The sequence below is a fragment of the Ochotona princeps genome, chromosome 14, assembly GCF_030435755.1.
Source record: "Ochotona princeps isolate mOchPri1 chromosome 14, mOchPri1.hap1, whole genome shotgun sequence".
Classification (NCBI taxonomy): Eukaryota; Metazoa; Chordata; class Mammalia; order Lagomorpha; family Ochotonidae; genus Ochotona; species Ochotona princeps.
The window spans coordinates 62,868,400-62,888,269 of NC_080845.1; the positions used below are offsets into that span (position 1 = coordinate 62,868,400).

General features: G+C 50.1%; 1 protein-coding gene across 1 annotated transcript in view; it reads left to right on the forward strand.

Moving 5' to 3' along the window:
- Positions 1-18,872: 18,872 nt before the first annotated feature.
- The window catches only part of IPPK (inositol-pentakisphosphate 2-kinase), a 67,530-nt gene continuing 66,532 nt past the window's right edge, over positions 18,873-19,870 (forward strand). The window contains exon 1 of the mRNA XM_004598819.2: positions 18,873-19,128. Coding sequence (XP_004598876.2) covers positions 19,048-19,128 — 81 coding nt within the window. The 5' untranslated portion in view covers positions 18,873-19,047. The remainder of the gene's footprint in view (positions 19,129-19,870) is intronic.

Here is a 19,870-nt window from a genome sequence, read left to right on the forward strand (position 1 = left end):
TGGTGCCAAATGGCACACTGGCCACCTGGGTCCAGCTCACTGTGTGGTCACGGTGGTTGGAGCCAGTGCCCCAAGCATGGAGTCCGACCCAGCCCAAGACCTCCCCGCAGCCAAAACACTGCTGAAAGTTCTCTGACCCGGACCCGGACCTCCTGGTCCCACCCATTGTATGATGTTGGCGGCGGGTGGAGCCCAGGTCCACCTGGTTCCCCAGAGTTCCCCTCTCAGTGTACTTACCAGGAAGGGAAAGCCTCTGGATCCCAGGTCAGTCCAGGCTTAGCTAACCACATGGTCGCAATGGCTGGAGCCAGTGCCCCAAGCATGGAGCCCGACCCGGCCTGGGACCTCCCAGCAGTCATCCAGTTGTATTTTTATGCACTAGCAGTAATAATCAAAATGGACTTGAGAAAATTCCATTTACAATAGCAACAGAAATTAAAAAAAAAAAGTCCTTCAGGGCACTCCAAACCTTAATAGACTTCTACAGTCCTTGAGATGGCAGTATTGGTATAAAGACAGAATAACAGACCAGGAAGAAACCCTACCCATAATGGACTAACATTTTTACTTGGTGGTTAAAGCCACCACTTGTAATGCTAGCATCCCATATGGGTACTGGGGCCGCCCATATGGGATCCCGGTGTGTGCAAAGTTAGGACTTTAGCTGCTAGGCCATCGTGCCGACCCGCATATTTAATATTGGTGAAATGGTAAGTTTTACATTGTGTATATTTTACCCCTATGCAAGGGGAAAGAGGTGACTGAGAAAGACGCTGCTAACAGAAGAAGAAACTTGCTATACATCTCAGACACTGCAGACATTAGGAGAGTGATCAGGAATAAAGACTGATAACACCATGTAAAGGGATACATTGTGGGCCCAGCATGGTAGCCTGATGGCTTAAGTCCTTGCCTTGCACCCGGGATCCCATATGGGCACCAGTATTTTTAAGATTTAAAGCTTATTATCAGAGACAGCAAGAAGGGAGAAAGAGGGAGAGAGTGAGACTGAGATACATCTTTTTTCCCACTGGTTCACTTCCCAGATGGTGACTGTGACCAAGTCTGGGCAGACTGAAGCCAGGAGCCAGGAATCTGCACCCTGGTGTCCCACATGACAGGAACCCAAGTACTTGACCCATCATCCACTACCTTCCCAGGAAAACTCACAGGAAGCCGGATCAGAAGCAGAGCAGCTCTTCAGTGCGGCTGGGAGCCGCACTCTCATATGGGAAGCTAGCATTATAGGCAGTGGCCGAGACTGCTGCATTGCAAGGGGAAGCTTACCATGCTGTAAGAGAGGTATTTGAAGAAACTGGCCTGCGTGAGGACGGTGCCTGTCAAGCCCAGCGTCTACCCAGCTGGACTTCTGAAGAAAGCATGCATGCCCGAGGCAAACCCATCTTTCTCTTCTACCCAGGCCTTTCATTAATTGGGTGAGGCTCACGCACACCCTGAAGGGCAAATCTGCTTTCCTCTGTTTATCATATAATGCATGCAGGCTCCATGACTCAGCCGTGTTGACACAGAACCTGTCATCACAGACTTGGGTGGACCCAATGGCACCCCTGGGGACCTGAATCAAATAATACCCTTCCAGCACTTCATCTGCCAGTGCAGAAGCCTTCCCTCAAGGTGACCCATGCTCTGGGGCAACCTTCGCAAACGTAAAGGCACAGAAATTGTAAATGAAGGAGCTGACACTGCACAGTGGCCATAGGCCACCGCCTATGACACTGGCAACCCGTATGGAATCACCAAGTTGGATCCTGACTACTTTGCTTTTGATGTAGCTTCCAGCTAATGAGCCTTGAAAGGCAGAACTTAGGTCCCTGCTACCCAATTAGGAGGCCTGGATGGAGGACCTGGCTCCTGGTTTTGCCTGGCCCAAACCCAGCCTTTGTAGCCGTTGAAGAAGTGAACCAGTGGAGAAAGATGGGGCTCAGGTCTCGTGCAGTAGCCTAGTGGCTAAATCCTTGTCTCGCAGTGACCAGTGGAATCCCCATGTGGGCACCAGTTCATGTCTGGCTGCTCCACTTCTCATCCAGCTCCCTGCTTGTGGCCTGGGAAAACAGTCGAAGATGGCCCAAGACCTTGGAACCCTGCACCCACGTGGGAGACCTGGAAGAAGCTTCTGGCTCCTGGTTTGGATCAGTTCAGCTCTGGCTGTTGCAACCATTTGGGGAGTGAACCAGTGGGTGGAAGTTCTTCTTCTCTGTCTCCCTTTCTCTCTGTAGATCTGCCTTTCCAATAAAATAAGTAAAATCTTTTTAAAAATAGGTCTCACTCTTGCTGTCTCTCCCCCTGTTGCTCCGCTTTCCAGGTAAGGAAATTAATTCTTCCCCCTTAATCATCACAAATGTAAAAGCTGCAAGTTCAGATTAGAGGCTGGTTTCCTAGGCAGGTAGCCAGCTGCAGGTCACAACTTGATTTTCCTAGGTGCTCTGGCACTGCTCCATGTGTTTAGTTAGTGTTAGAGACTAACCCAGTTAAATATGGGCGAAGAACCGGTGTGGGCATTCCAACAGAGACAACGTGGATGACTAATAAGCACCTGAGAACACGTTTTACATAGTTAGTCATCAGGAAATGCAAAAGAAAGCCACGCCACAGCACTGCATCATACTGGCTCGCGTCCAGCACCCACTACCATGTGCTCAGATAGATTCTTACCAGTCACCATGGAGAACAATGGTCCCCTTGGGTAACAGCTTCACAGTTTCTGAAACAGTCGCAGGCAAGTCACCATAAGGTCCAGAAATTCTGCTCCTAAGATTCTACCCAACACATGTGTCCCTACAAAGCCTTGTACCTGGGTACTTATCACTATTCATCATAACCAAAAAAATAAAAAAGAAAAAGGTTGGGAGAAGCCAGTTTTCCATCAGCTGATGGACGCACCAACACATGGTTTGTTCATCCAATGGTATACTATTTGGTTAAAAACAAAATGCTACTACACATATGCATCTCAGATGTGAACATTGAAACTACAGGTTTTGGAATTCCCAGAGGCGTTAACCAAAGCCCAGAGTTTGCTGCGTCATGGGCTAACAGCAGAACCTAGCCCGAGAACTTCCTCCACCTCCTTGCAAAGGCCCTGACTTGACCCTACTCTTGGTGTAGTGTCCTCATGGTTTGCAGATGATCTGTCCTCTCAAAACCTGTGCCTCAATGTAATCCCCAGTGTGACTGGGTTCATTGCTGCAGGCAACTCCTGCAGGAATGGTGCATGTTGGGAGTGAGCCTCAAACGTGCCCAGCCTATAGCATTGTGCTCTTAGTGCCAGAGGTTGGACTCAGACCGATGGCCAGCACCTTGGCCTCAGCCACGGCGGCTGAGAAGAGAGGCCACAGCTGTCAGCACCTTGCTTCCACGAAGTCTTCCTTTCCCTCGGCAAGCAGGTGCTTTGGGAGGATGCCAGGGACTAGGTTTCCCTCTTGTCCTGGTTCTGACTGCTATGCCAGCTCCTGCCTCTGCTTCCCAGAATGATTGTCTTCATTTTGATGGAGAGACACCAACTTTAAAAAAAAAAAAAAGATTTATTTATTTATTTATTTACTTTTCATTGGAAAGTCAGATATACAGAGAGGAGGAGAGACAGAGAGGAAGATCTTCCATCCGATGATTCACTCCCCAAGCAGCTGCAACGACTGGAGCTGAACCAATCTGAAGCCAGGAGCCAGGAGCTCTTCTGGGTCTCCCACGCAGTGTGCAGGGTCCCAAGGCTTTGGGCCATCTTCGACTGTTTTCTCAGGCCACAAGCAGGGAGCTGGATGGGAAGCAGGGCCACAAGGATTAGCCCATATGGGATCCCGGGGCGTTTAAGGCAAGGACTTTAACTACTACGCTATCGCACCGGGCCTGACACCAGCTTTTTCAAATGTGTCATTGCTGAAAGTGATTGGCAGAAGTGCATTTGTGCAGGAACCCAAACCTTCAGAAGTCCATGGGCTGCAGGAGCAGCTTGTTCAGGGCTCTGTCCTCCTCTCCACATACAGCTTCATCCTTAGGATGGACAGAACACCTTCATCTGGCATCTCACCACCAGCAAGACAAGTTCTGGCCTTACTCTGGGACCACATCTTGTTGCTTGTCCACTAAAGACCAGGCATGTTATGTGTGGGGCCGCCCAGGGTCAGGGGAGGGAGGTTCATATTTGCCTAGGCTGATGTGGGTGCACCTGCTGCTGGGAGCAGGTCATTGCCAGCCAAATTTTATGACTAGCTTTGTGCCCCTGTGGACCACCAGATTGCCTGAGCCTGCAGGTCAGGGGGTGAAAAGGCCTCTCCTGTCCTGTGCTTGGAGTTAGGGTGTTGCAGCTTCGGGACCGCTGTCGGGCCTCGCTGCAGCCTGTGTGAAAGCAGCCGAGGACCCCACCCTTTGACACTCGTCTCCACACAGCCAAGCCCTGCAGATAGCAGGCATGGAGGCTGCATCCCAGCACACAACGGTAGCAGTTCAGCAAGAACCACTCCAGAGAGTGCTCGCTGCTACATGAAGTGGTCTGGTAGCTCCTCAGTTTCTTGATATTCCAAAGATGGTTTCAGAGGTGACAGTCTCTGGATTTGGGGACAACATGATACTGATGATGTGTGGCTTATTTTAGGAGCTCCTCCTGGGACTGCCTGATGCCTTGAAAAGAAATTGGGCACTGGGCTTGTCTTGGGGCTGCAAGAGTTACGGCTGCCTTGAGGCACAATTATCATGAATGAATGAGGCTGGATTTCCTCCTGGCGGAAAATCCACTTGACCCACTGGGTGACTTGGCAGTGCCTGGCTGGATACCACTGGCTGGGTAGCCCTGGCCTGCAGAGCCGCCCAAGGTCATGGAGAAATGATGTGGTCTCCTTAGTGGGTTGAGGGAGTCAAGATTCCACTAACTACAGCCAGAGGCTGAGAGAGAGAGAAGCCGTGGTGCCATTTCCACCCATCTGATATTCCCTTAACGTTAGGGACAGTGAATTCTGGCACCTGCAGGGCTGCAGCTTAAGTCCTCCTATGGCTGTACAATCTGTTGGCCGCGTGGACACTGGTCTCAAAGGCTGCTCTGTTCTTTTGCTCTGTGTGTGTGTGTTGGGAGGTGCTGTTGGGATGTCCCAGGTTGGCAGGAGTGGACAAATGTGTTTTTGCCAAGGCCCATTGGAGGTGTATGACATCATCCGTAGGCCATACACAATAACCAAGCTAAATATCAACCTGCTGTAGTCACTGCTTCTTTCTTTCTTTCTTTCTTTCTTTCTTTCTTTCTTTCTTTCTTTCTTTCTTTCTTTCTTTCTTTCTTAAAGATTTAATTATTATTGGAAAGCCGGATATACAGAGAGGAGGAGAGACAGAGAGGAAGATCTTCCATCCGATGTTTCACTCCCCAAGTGACCGCAACGGGCCAATGCGTGCCAATCCGATGCCGGGAACCAGGAAACTCTTCCGGGTCTCCCACGCGGGTGCAGGGTCCCAATGCATTGGGCCGTCCTCGACTGCTTTCCCAGGCCACAAGCAGGGAGCTGGATGGGAAGTGGAGCTGCCGGGATTAGAACCGGCGCCCATATGGGATCCCAGCGCTTTGAAGGCGAGGACTTTAGCCGCTAGGCCACGCCGCCGGGCCCGGGGATTCTTTTTTTAAAGATGGAGGCTTCAGAGAGATAACTAAAGCATGGAGAAGAAACCTTAAGAATGGGATGGGGGTGCCTGGCACAGTAGCCTAGCAGCTTAAGTCCTCGCTTTGCACACCCAGGATCCCATATGGACACCAGTTCTAATCCCGGCAGCTCCACTTCCCATCCACCTCCCTGCTTGTGGCCTGAGAAAGCAGTCGAGGACGCTCCAAGGCCCTGGGACCCTGCATCCGTGTGGGAGACCAGGAAGAAACTCTGGGCTCCTGGCTTCGGATCGGCACAGTACCGGCCTTTGCGGCTCACTTGGGGAGTGAATCACTGGATGGAAGATCTTCCTCTCTGTCTCTCCTCCTCTCTGTATATCTGACTTTCCAATAAAAATAAATAAATCTTAAAAAAAAAGAAGAATGGGATAGGGGGGCTGTCAGATTAAACTACTGCCTGCAATGGCAGTATCTTACATGAGTGCCAATTCAAGTCCTAGCTGCTTCATTTCTCATCCCTCTCCCTCTGCATAAGCCTGGGAAAGCAGCAGAGGGTGGCCCAAGTAGCTGGGCCCCTGCCATACACATGGGAGACCTTGGTGGAGTTCCTGGATCCTGGAGTTAGGCTGGTCCAGCCCTACCTGTTGTGGCCATTTGGGAACTGAACCAGGGGATAGAGAATCTCTTTCTCTCTGTGTTTCTCCCATTCTGTCTTTCACATTATCTTTCAAATACATATTTGAGAAAGAATGGGCTTCATGCTGTTCCAAAAGAGGCCTGGGGGAGTTCATTCATTCCTGCCACCATCAGAAGTCAGAAGGCGGCCTTCTCTGAGGTAGGCCCCTTGCCTGACACCCAGTAAGCTAGTACCTCCATCCTGGGCCGCCAACCTCCACAATTGTGAGAAATCACTTTCTGTTGTTCGTCAGCCTCCCAGGATCAAGCAGTTAAGCTGCAGCTTGGCACACCAATGTCTTGTGGGGGAGCACTTGGGTCTGTGTCCTGACTCTGCTGCCCATTCCAACTTCGTGCACATGTGCACCCTAGGGGACAGCAGGTGATGTCTCAAGTCCTTGAGCCCCTCCCACCTGTATGAGGGACCTGGATTGAGTTCTGGGACATGTTGGACCAAGTGTCTGAGTACCCCTTGCCAGCCACGTTAACACACGGAATAACCATCACACAGTGCCCAGAGCAGCCTCCTGCAAATATTGGTTGAGCAAGGCTAAGGAATCCCGGCATAGAGGAGCAGGATCCCAAGGCTTTAGGCTGTCCTCGACTGCTTTCCCAGGCCACAAGCAGGGAGCTGGATGGGAAGTGGAGCTGCTGGGATTAGAACCGGCGCCCATATGGGATCCCGGGGCGTTCAAGGTGAGGACTTTAGCCACTAGGCCACGGCGCCGGGCCCCATCAAGTTTTAAAGTAGACAGTGGATGTCTTCTAATATTCTGGTCCTGGGTATGTGTCCCTAACAGAACACTTGTTTTTTCTGCTTGCCCTGAGACTCATGTAGACTTAGATGGCCAAACAAAAGTGACACCATTTTGAATTCTCAGGCTGTTCAGTTGCCATTTGATAACCGGTCAGTGGAACTCTCTCTGCCAGGCTGTCTTCCTTGCATTCCGCCTGGGTGGTGGCCTCTTGTCAACATCAATTTGCAAGCGAGCTTGTATCCCCGTACAAGCTAGTCCTAGTTCACACCCCAGGTTGGAATAAATGCCTTCAGTGTTCGATCCGTTGGCGAGCAGCGAGTCCAGGCGCCCTGTCCTGCTAGGTCTCACCTTTCTGTATTGATCTGGTAACATGACTCATTGGTTGCTCACACGCTGCAGCCAGAAATCATTTAAGCCTATCAGGGCTCATCCAGCATGCCATGGCTGCAAGGTCAGTAACCTGAGGTGGATCCCTGAGGTCAGACCTCTCCCAGGCGCTGCAGAGGGCGATTCAACCAGGGTCCTGTGCCCATGCGGGGGTGCCTTGGGCCGGGGGCGGTGGGGGGGGAGGGCTCCTGCAACAGCTAGCTGCTAGGCCCCACCCCAGGCTCCCATCCATCGTTTTGGAGTCAGGTGAGACAGGGAGGGTCAGTTTTGGTTCCAGAAAGTCCTGTGGGTCTTCACAGAAGCACCTTGTCCAGCTACTCTCCCCGCCGCCCCCCCCCCGCCCCCGCCATCCCCCTCCCCCGCCTCAGGCTCCTCCCAGCCCTCTCCCTGGCAGAGCTGCTCCCACTCAGTCTGGAATTTACAGAGGTGTTTGCTTTGCCACGTGTGGTTCTGCCGGGTCGATTCTCTCGTGCGCGCAGAGCACTCTGGGTACTCCACCGAGCCAAGCCTGCCTCGCACCACATTCCAGCCTGTGACGAGCTGTCCTGTTACCTTTGAGCACGACTCAGAGGCTTGCATGATCTGCCTTCCAACGCTTTATTCTTACGCAAGCAGCACATTAATTCAAGCTCTGCTTTGTCACCTAACTCACATCAAATTCACACATTCCACATTCACTACGAAGTCTCTTCTTCCCGTACAAGCTACTCCTAGTTCACAAACAAGTCCTGACTGTGCCTCACTGTAAGCTACACATGATCACATTTCATGAACTACTGTTTCACGCATTTCACATACAAATTAAACATCATGTCAGTTAATATTCAGACATTTCTCAGCTTGAGGGGATGGCTATATGCAATGATATATTTTTAAAAGATTTATTTTTTTATTACAAAGTCAAATATACAGAGAGGAGGAGAGACAGAGAGGAAGATCTTCCGTCCGATGATTCACTCCCCAAGTGAGCCGCAACGGCCAGTGCGCGCCGATCCGATGCCGGGAACCAGGAACCTCTTCCAGGTCTCCCACGCGGGTACAGGGTCCCAAAGCTTTGGGCCGTCCTTGACTGCTTTCCCAGGCCACAAACAGGGAGCTGGATGGGAAGTGGAGCTGCCAGGATTAGAACCGGCGCCCATATGGGATCCCGGGGCGTTCAAGGCAAGGACTTTAGCGGCTAGGCCATGCCACTGGGCCCATGCAATGATATTTTTAAAGTACATTTTGTTATTATGCTCATCACACAGCCCTTTGTTTCTAAGCCTTGCAGGGAGTCGAGGAGGTGGCTGGTGCCTGCCTGGGACCAGCTCCTACCTTACCCACGTGAGCAGGCTTCTGCCTGCCTCTCTGCGGGGCTCCCCATCAGGCTTTCCTGCTTCTGTTCCAATCCCTCATGTCTGGGCCTTTCCTCGACTGCAAGGCCTTCCTGCACCACCAGGCGAGACCTCAGGGCCGGGGACTGTCCTACCCGGCCTTGGCCTGTCCTCTGCTTCCTCAGACAAACAGACGGCGGGAGCCCATGGCCTCCAGGCTTGTGGATAGCTTTCCTGATCCTTTGGCAAATGTGAAGAGAGGAACCTTCTGTGAGGTTCTCCAGCCGAGGAACTACCTCATGATCGCTAAGGCTTCTCCCAAGAACCATCCCATTTCTGGCTTTCCAGGCCTCCCCCCAATAGACTCCATCCCCCGGCCCTGGTGAATCCCCCCTTTTCTCTACCTCTCTGTCATTTGATGTTTTCTCAGGCTGAGTTCAAGGGTTTTCTTGAAGGCTCTTTTGGCAACCCTCTGACCAGGGCCAGGTTTCCCCTGGATTCACGGGGCCTGCCTGGGGCATCAGCAGGACAGTGCTTCGTACCCAGAGCACCAAACTAAAAGAAAACACATCCTGTCACTCACTCACCCACACATCTATTCATTTGGCCACTGTTGGGCTCTTACGGAGAGTGTGCTGTCTTGGCCCCAGGGTTCTTGGGAAACAGCTGCTTCCACTCCCTGGAGTTGATATTGCACTTGGGGCTGGGATAGGGAAGCAATAAAAAAAAAATGCACAGGGTCTTGTGCATGTCTCAGTGGCTAAATCTTCACTTTGCAAGTGCCGGGATCCCATATGGGTGGTAGTTCATGTCCTGGATGCTTCACTTCCCATCCAGCTTCCTGCTTGTGGCCTGGAGAAGCAGTTGAGGATGACCCAAGGCTTTGGAACCCTGCATCTGCATGGGAGACCCAGAAGAGGCTCCTGGCTCTTGGCCTTGGATCTTCACAGTTCTCGCCATCGTGGCCATTTGGGGAGTGAATCAGCAGATGGGAGATCTTTCTCTTTGTCTTTCCTCTCAGTAAATTTGATCTGCCTTTCCAATAAAAATAAGTAAATCTTTTTTTAAAAAAGATTTATTTATTTTATTACGAAGTCAGATATACAGAGAGGAGGAGAGACAGAGAGGAAGATTTTACATTCGATGTTTCACTCCCCAAGCAGCCGCAACGGCTGGTGCTACACCAATCCAAAGCCGATGCCAGGAACCTCTTCCGGGTCTCCCACACAAGTGCAGGGTCCCAATGCATTGGGCCGTCCTCAACTGCTTTCCCAGGCCACAAGCAGGGAGCTGGATGGGAAGTGGAGCTGCCGGGATTAGAACCAGCGCCTATATGGGATCCCGGGGCTTTCAAGGCGAGGACTTTAGCCGCTAGGCCACGCCGCCGCGCCCCATACTGACTTTTAGACTAACAATTTTTGTTACGATTTATTTATTTAAAGGCAGAGGGACAGAAGGAGGGAGAGAGGGAAGGAAAGAGAGGAGATGGATGGGGGAAAAGAGAGAAAGTCTTCCATTTGATGGTTTGTTCCCCTAATGGCTCTAATGCCCGAGCTGGGCCAAGCCAAAGGTGACAGCTTGGAATTCCATCTGGGTCTCGCATGTGAGTGGCAGGGCCCCAGTCACTTGGCTCCATTGTTCTTTGCCTTTCCAGGTACATTTAGCAGGGAGCTGGATCAGAAGAAGGGCAGCTGGGACTTGAACTGGCTTGCGGTTGTGGGATGATGGCATTGCAAGCAGCGGTTTAACTTGCTCTGCCACAATATCAGCCCGCTGGACTAAGACTTTTTTTTTTTGTAAGTGTGTTAATTGGGCCTGCACAACGGCTCAACTGGCTAGTCCTCCACATACAAGCACCAGCATCCCATACGGGTACTGGTTCGTGTCTTTGCTGCTTCACTTTGCATCCAGCTCTCTGCTTGTGGCCTGGGAAGCAGCAGAGGATGGTCCAAAGCCTTGGGACCCATGTGGGAGATTGGGAAGAGCTCCTGGCTTTGGGTCTGCTCACCTCTGGCTATTGTAGCCATTTGGGAGTTAACCAGATTTTTCTCTGTGTTTCCTTCTCTCTGCAAATATGTCTTTCCAGTAAAAATAAATAAATCTTAAAGTGTGTTACTCGATTAACTCATGTAGAAAACAACGAGTGACTTTACCCATTTACCATATTTTGTAACCCTATGTACTTTTGGTTATTTCTTTACCCCACTGAGTTATTGTCGGTATGGCTTCGGGTTGCTGCCTAGCGTCCTTCCCTGCGCTCCACAGGCCTCCCTTGAGTACTTGCTGAAGAGCAGCTTTAGTGATCAAGAATGCACTCACCTGCTGCTTGGGATTGTGTTATAGTCATTGATTTCTGACGGTCAGTTTTCTGGATATGGGGCTCTTGGGGGATTTATTTATTTTCTTTTTTTAGAGAGATTATTTGTATTTATTTTGAAAGTCACAGTTGCAGAGAGGAAAGGATGGGAGGAACAGAAAGAGAGAGAGAGATCCTGGCTCCTGGCTTTGGATCAGCTCAGTTCCACCCATTGTGGTCACTTTGAGAATAGGACGTGCCTGGGCCCGGCGGCGTGGCCTAGCGGCTAAAGTCCTCGCCTTGAAAGCCCCGGGATCCCATATGGGCGCCGGTTCTAATCCCGGCAGCTCCACTTCCCATCCAGCTCCCTGCTTGTGGCCTGGGAAAGCAGTTGAGGACGGCCCAAAGCTTTGGGACCCTGCACTTGTGTGGGAGACCCGGAAGAGGTTCCTGGTTCCGGCATCGGATTGGCGTGCACTGGCCCGCTGCGGCTCACTTGGGGAGTGAAACATCGGATGGAAGATCTTCCTCTCTGTCTCTCCTCCTCTCTGTATATCCGGCTTTCCAATAACAATAAATCTTTAAAAAAAAAAAAAAAGAGAGAGAATAGCATGTGCGTCTGTGATTTCGTCCTACTAGGAATTATTGGAGATTTATATTCATAGCTTTCCTCAAATGGCGATGTTTTCAGCCATGTGAGCTGCGCATTGCTGTATGCTGTGGGATGGCAGGGAGCAGGGTGAACAGTTTTTTTTTGGGGGGGCGGTAAGAGATGAAAACTGAACAAAATTGAATGTTATTTACCATCTAAACCTCTCCTTAGAGGTTAGAAGTCTTTACTACATAGAAGAATTCCAAAATACAAAAATATGATTTTTCCGATCCTTTGTCTGTGCGGGAAGCCTGACTTATTGGACTTGCTGCTCAGCCATCTTCCCAGAATTCTCACTTTTGACAGATAATTTCATGAGGTAGGAATTCTAAACTGGTACTTTTTGTCTCAACGCTTTGTATCTTTACGGTTTCCTGAACTTCAAATACGATCTGCCTATGGTGTATTTTGTTAGTTTTTTTAAAGGTAAGCTAATAAACTAATTTGAAAGACACGGATAGAGGGAAAGGGGAGAGAAAGTGGGAAAGAAGTAGTATCTTCCATCTGTTAGTTCATGTTCACTTCCCAAATGTCTACAACAGGCCCAAATCAGAAGCCGTCTGGTCTCCCACATGGGTGGCAGAAACTCAAGTACTTGAGCCATCATTCATTACCTCTCAGGTGCATTAGCAGCAAGCTGGATTTTAAGCATAGAACTGGAACTGAATCCCAGTTACCTCTGGGATTTGGCATGTGGCATCCTAAATGGCAGTTTGACCTACTTTGCTACACACTTTCCTCTAGATCTAATTTTTAACCTAGGCAAAAGTATCAATCTTTCCTCTGATGGGTTGCACTTTTTTTGTTTTCCTGATCGTCAGGATCCCATACGGGCACCGGTTCTATTCCCGGCAGCTCCACTTCCCATCCAGTTCCCTGCTGTGGCCTGGGAAAGCAGTCGAGGATGGGCCAAAGCCTTAGGACCCTGCACCCATGTGGGAGACCTGGAGGAAGTTTCTGGATCCCGGCTTCAGATTGGCGCAGCACCGGCCTTTGCGGCTCACTTGGGGAGTGAATCATCGGATGGAAGATCTTCCTCTCTGTCTCTCCTCCTCTCTGTATATCTGACTTTGCAACAACAACAAAAAAAGATGATGGTGATGATGAGTGGGGGAAGGAGAAGTTGTGGCATCCCAAATATTATAGCGGCATCATCACTCATTAGCCTGGATTTTACCACAGTGTAAAAGCTGCAGAGGCGGGTGCTACAGTTTGAATATTTGTTCCTTGTAAAACTCATGTAGACATGTAGTTGTCATTTTAGTAGTATGAAAATATGAGAGGTTGGGTCATATGTCTGTGCGGGATGTGCTCCCATTGGTAGGATCAATGCTATTATCAGCGGTGGAGTTGGACCCTCTATGTCTTTCCACCATGTGATGCCACAGCACGACCTTTACCAGCAGCCAGCAACTTGACTTGGACTTTTGGAACTAAGGACTGATGAATTTCTGCTCATGATTTTTCCTATGCAGTGATGTTCTGTTTTCCCAGCACAAAATGGACTGGACAAGTGGGAAGGGATCAGAAGCTGTGGACAGCAGACCCCAGGAAAGTAAATGCTACTTTAGGTAGCTACGCAACCCTCATCATATCCCTGTGTGGGAAGGTACCGTGTGCTTTCTGAGGCCCCCTGTGACTCACTGTCCAGGGAATACCCCTCAGAATCGTAGAGTCACTTCAGAACAATTGAGTCTTAGCCCATGGTAGGCTCTGTTGACCCAAATAATCAGGACTGTACCCTCAAAAAAACTGTCCAGCTTCCCTCTAGCTGGGCATTCCAAGGCTTCTCTATGCAGCTAAACTCTGTGTGTGTGTGTGTGTGTGTGTAAGATATACTTATTTTCGTTTGAAAGGCAGAGTTATGGAGAGAGAGAGAGAGAGTGAGAGATAAGAAGAGACCATGCACGAAAGAGAGAAGAGCTGGTTCACTGGTTCACTGGTTCACTGGTTCACTCCCCAAATATCTATAATGGCTGTAACTGAGCCCATCTGAAACCAGGAGCTTTTCCTGGGTCTCCCATATGGGTACAGGGGCCCAAAGACGTGAACCATCTTCCACTGCTTTCCCAGGAAAATTATTAGGGACCTGGATCACAAGTGGCGCAGCTAGGACATGAACCAATACCATAGGGAATGCTGGTGCCCAGGGAGAAGCTTAGCCTGTTATGCCATGGTGCCAGCCCCTAGACTGTATCTTAATGCTATAGAAACATGTGGTATTGCCCGTGCATGTAACCTATTGTCCCAAATTTGAAAGAAATCCCAGTTAAAAGGTACCTATTCCTTGAGTATTTTCCTATTCAAACAGAAGCATTCATGTTCCCTGCAGATATTTAAGAACATATCATTTTCTGTATTAAAACATATAGATTGTTTACTTCACTTAAAAAAATAACTATGAGGATTTCCTTTAGTGCAGTGTATTACAGGAAGGGAACATGAATGCATTCTCTGAGAGAGTCAACGATACTTAAGAACAAAGTGAGCTTGCTCTCTTACCAAAGGGAATGCTAATGACGCCCATTTCCCTTCGCATCTACATACGCTCCGTCCCAGACATTTTAAACTGAACAGTATACATTGATTGTCTTTAAAAAAATTTACTGAAAAGCAGAGTTAACACACACACACACACACACACACACACACACACCTTCCATCTCCTGATTCACTGCTCAATCAAATGGCTGGGGCTGGGCCAAATCCAGATCTCCTTTGTGGGTGTAGGGACACAGAGACTTGGGCCATCTGGTGGTTTCCAGGGACATTAGCTGGATCAGGAAATGGAGTAACTGAGATGTAAACCAGCACCCATTTGGGATGTTGTCATTGCTGGGAGCATATTACCCTGCTAGACCACAATGTCCACTCTAACTATGAACATTTTTCAGGTTGGCACATCACAGGTCTTACACATATATTTTTACTGGCTGGCTAATATATATATATCTATCTCCTATGGGTGCAGGCGCCCAAGTGTTGGGGCCATCTCTTGCCCAGGTGCATTAGCAGGGCGTTGAATCAGAGGTGGAACCATAGGGACTTGAATCAGTTGGGACTGGGTGTGTGGGGCTTAACCAGTTGTGCCACAATGTTGATCCCTATCATTCCTTCTGTGTTTGTATGAATCCCTTGTACATAGGAGTACTATGAGCACTGGAGGGGGAGTATTATAAGATAAATTGTCAGGTGTGGACAGTATGAGTCAATTGAGATTGGCCATTCATTTTAGTATTATGATCAAATTGAGCCCCAGGAATGCAATACTCATGCACCTCCACCAATAACACACACCCCAGCAAACATTATGTAATACTAGTTTTATTTTACTGTTCTGATTCTAATGAGTGCTTTTTGTTTGCAAATGAGATTCTGATTTTTGAGCTATTCCAAATTTATAGAAATTTTGTAATAATACAGAGTTGTCATACCTTTAATTACTTCTCCCCAACTGAACACACATAACTATAATATGCTTATCTAAAAGTCTTAATGGGTAGATTACTATTAACTAAACTCCAGATTTTATTTGGATTGTTTCTGTTCTAGGATGCAATGTTGCATTGGGCCATCCTATCCCCTCTGTCTTTGATCTGACAATTCCTTTGTCTGGATTACTCTGGCAGTTCGAAGTTCGTTAGCTAGTTCTACATCCTTATTTTGCATTTGTAGGCTTATTGGTTTTGGAGGAATTCCAGAGGTGAAGTGTCCTTCTTATCACATTATGTCACATCAGGTGATAACATGGTATCACATCCTTCCTTAGTAAGGAAAATTCCAAACACATGTTAAAAATAGAGGGAACAGAATCAAATGCCTACCCATCCCTGGACTTTCAGTTATCAGCGTTTTGTTTCTGCATGTCCTTTCAATGTGGTTGGATGTTTTCATTTTTCTTCTTTCTTCTCTCCTTCCTTCTTCCATCACTCCTCATTTCTTTTTAACACAAAGAAAGTATCAGACTGGGTGCCAGTCAGGCTGGTCCTGGGGAGGTTCTTTTGGCAGAGGGCCGCTTTTTGCTGTCTTCCTTTGGTAGAGAGAGGAGAAACTATGTCACTGTGTTTGCTTCAATACTTCTGGTCACCCCCTGGGAAGGTGACTTCTGCCCTGCATACCCCATTGTTACTTTGGATTCTGGGTTATGAGAGAAAAGAACTCAGTTAACACTCTTAAGCAACAGATGGAATTCACTGGTTCAAAAACTCAGAAGTCATTGGCAAATGCTATGACGTTCCCTGGCTCTGCTTCCCCTGCTTTCACACATGTGATGCATGAACTTAGCACCTGTGTGTGGCTTTCCTCGGTCAGTTCAATGCCAATCACAGGAGTAAGCTCAGATGAAGCCAGAGCGTATCCCTGTGTTTCCTGAGTTTACATCATTTCCAAGGAATGCATTTCCTGATTACCTAAACTGAGGCTACAGCCCAGTCTTGAGAAATTCAGTAAGTTAGATTACATAAACTCACAACACTGAGTTGATGTTACAGAAGGGGATAGAAATCCAGGCATGAAAACAACTTGTGATCTGTATTACACTGGTGCACATTTTATTCATGCCTTTCTTTTCCAGTCTCTTCTAACCCCTTCAATCATGAGCCCTCTCCATTGCCTTTTCTATTACTCCACCACATTCCTTTCCAAGTAATTGGGTGCCCTTCCTGCATCAAGTTCATTATCTCTAGAAGAAAAACAATCTTCGGGCCTGGTACACTGGCCTAGCAGCTAAAGTCCTCGCCTTGGATGCATCAGGCTCCCATACCGGTGCCAGTTCTAATCCCAGCAGCTCCACTTCCCATTCAGCTCCCTGCTTGTGGCTTGGGAAAGCAGTCGAGGACGGCTCAAAGCTTTGGGACCCTGCACCTGTGTGGGAGCGCTGGAAAGATGTTCCTGGATCCTGGCTTCAGATTGGCACAGCTCTGGATATTGCGCACACTTGGGGAGTGGAATCATCCGCTGAAAGATCTTCCTCTCTGTCTCTCCTTCTCTCTGAATATCTGACTTTGTGTACAGACCAGGAGGAGATATCAGGGTGGAGCAGGGGGATAAGAGGAGGTCCGTATCTTAGTCCCGGAAATCCCTGGAGGCCTCCTAAGTGCTTTCGCTGCAGAAGCATTGGATTATCGGTATGAACACTGAAAACTGTATCCCAGTGTCAAGCAGATCACAAGGAAGGTAAGTGTCCTTGGAGGCCGAGAACTCTGAGGTCAGTCATTTCCTACTGGATTTCCCAAACGGGGATTGAAGCTTCCCAGTACCCTGGTCACAGGGTCTGGTGACATCGGAACTACAGCCAGGATCCCTGGGTGGCACTCAGAGATACAAGGATTGTAAATTTCCTTCTGGACTCAGGAGATGAGCTTTCTCTGGTCCTTATCTAATTCCAGCCTTGGCTCCCAGCCCTCTCTTACACCGACCATCAGCGTTGCTTGGGAGCCCCAAAATTAGTTCAGATAGACGGAGACAGACTGTCAGCCAGCTGATAATCACTCCGCCTGTATCTTTCTACTGATTGGGCTTCCTAGTTGGCTTTTCAGATAGACAGAGAGAGACAGATATAGAAGGTTTGAAATGGCCAGGAAAAGAGCCAGCTAGCCTAGAATCACCCAGCCTGTACTTACTGGTCAGGCTCTCTATCTGCTTTTCCTGGACTTTACTAGACAGGATGTAGAGTTAAATTCTTCCTAAGTTGTTGGGGATTTCCCTGCTCACCTGCCTAAGACTTTTCTATTCTTCCATTGTTAGCATATGACTTGTTAGAATCATAAAAATTTTGATTATCCTAAAATGCACGAAATTCTGTAAAATTGTGCTTGAATACTATAAACCGTAAAGTTTAAATTGTGGGTTAAGATCCTCCCCCCCAAAACATTCATCAATTTAAAACTGTTAATGCTAAACAAGATGTAACTGCATAGAAACTTTTATGTTAAGTTTGTATTCGGCTGTTAATGGCAGGACCAAAGCCAAGACCTGTGAGCTTCCTGGTCTCCCATGGGGGTGCAGGCCCCCAAGGCTTTGGCTGTCTATTACTTTCCCAGGAGAAGTGAGCTCGATGGGAAGCGGAACACCTAGGACACCAAGTTGCTCATATGGGATACCAGTGTCCCAGTGGGAGGCTTAGCCTACTCTGCCACTGCACTTACCCCTCAAGGACAAATTTGTGTACTGTTGATTCTGACCCCATTGTTCTTCACCAGGTGCTGAGAAATCCAATCCTGTGTTCTGGGCTTCTCCCACAGGGGGACTGCGGAAGTCTGCATGGTCTTAAATAATCTTAAATTCCTCTCCCTGGCCTGTGCCTGTCACCTCTTGGGGGCTTACTTCCCCCTAGGAGTGGCCCCTGCGCCTCCCCTTTGAGTCCCAGACTGCAGAAAGGGAAGCTCCAAGCGGTCAGATCGTTATCCTGAGTGACCAGCCTCATTGGCCAGCTGCCCAGGGAGGCTAAATCAGCCATTTCTTCAAGGTGGTCCTGCTGGTTCTTCCCTTGACGAGGTGGGATTCCCCTGCAAGCCCACAGCTACGTCCACTGATGCGCGACACAAGACCCAGCTGTTTCCTATCCTGCCCAACTTTTTAAATATGTGAAGCACTGTCATCCTATACATGCGTAATGTGTTCACTTTTCCTTAAAAATATTGTAAAATCGACAGTTTTGATCCACGGCGGGCAGAATAGTGTGGTCCTCGTAGCGTGGGGTTGGGCACGCCGACCGCGGGGCGCGGCCCCGCTCCTCAGCTCCATTCGGCCGTGGGCACCGGTGCCCGGGAGGCGGCCTGCCAGGCCCGTCACCGCAGGGGACGCCGGATGGCTGTCAGGTAACCTCGTGAGGGTGCCCTTCCTTAGAAGCGCATTCTAGGTAACGCCATGCCACAGAAGCGAACTCAGAGAGGTCGCACCCTGTTACGGTGGCACCACTGAGCGGCGTAAGCCGCAGGATAACCAGCCGCCGTCCCACGGGACAATCCCACTCACGCCACGGGCGCGCGAAGCGGCTGTTTCCTTCAACCAGCCTCACATCCGGCGCCCGGCCCGGAAACCTCCTTTCCTGTTCTCAAGACCGCGCTCCGGAAGTGACTCACTTTGCCAACATCCAAGATGGCCACCGACCTCCCCCTCCCACACTGCCCCAGTCAATAGAGTGGAAGTGGGTGTGAACCCGGAAGTTGCCCGACTCGGGCATGGCGGCGTCGGGGGCGTGGCTTCCGGCGGCCCGCGCCTGTAAGTCGCCGCGGCGGGGTCGAACGCAGGCTGCGGCTGTCAGGCCCTGCTTGCCGACGGCTCCTGGTGCCGGGCGAGGCGGGCGGGCCCCGGATTCGAGTCCCCGCGTGCCGGCCCGCGGGGCACCAGGGCCGAGCCGGGGGGGCATGGACGAAGGGAAGATGGACGAGAATGAATGGAAGTATCACGGCGAGGGCAACAAGAGCCTGGTGGTGGCCCATGCGCAGGTGAGCCGCGGATGGTCCGCGGGGTTTCTCGTCCCCCTAGGACGCCTGCCTTTACCGGTCGAGTTCCTATGCCTCACTACCCTTCCCTTACTCCCAGGGTCGTCCCTGTTTCCCCGGTCCTTCCCCCAGCCTTCCTGCCGACCGGCTCCCTTCCCTTGGTCGGTCTGTTCCCTGTCGCGCGCCCGCATTCTCCTATCCTGGTTCCCTGTCCCCCGGTCCCGGGGTCGCTTCCCACGACCCACAGTACTCCTCCGCCGGGGTCGTCCTCATCTGCCTTCCGTCTTTGAACACTCCATCTCCCAAATTCCCGTTCTTTCTCCAGACCCGGTCCTGTCCCCTGTCGTGTCACTGTCCTCGCCAGGGCCATTCCTGCGAGGTTGTTTGGTGTACCTTCCTCCCCCGCCCGTTCCTGCCTTGAGTGGGTTGATGCGCTGATGCTGGGGTGCCCCCCGGCAGGCCCTGGGGGTTGGAGGTGGGCGGAGAGCACGGGGTGCCATCCTTCCCTGCACGGGGGAGTTCAGCTGTTTACGCTGCTGCTCCTCGTCATGACGGGGTATCGCCCACAGGCTCTTCTGACTCTTAGGGTTACACCAAGGATTCCAAGGGAGGTAAACCTAGGAAAAGGAAGCAAGCAGCAGAGTTCTTTTGCACATCTTGCTGTTAAAACCAGCCGGATCTGGTGGGCTGGAAGGAGCAGCTCCCGCTGTGGGATGGTGTCATGCAGGGAGGCGCTGACATAGGG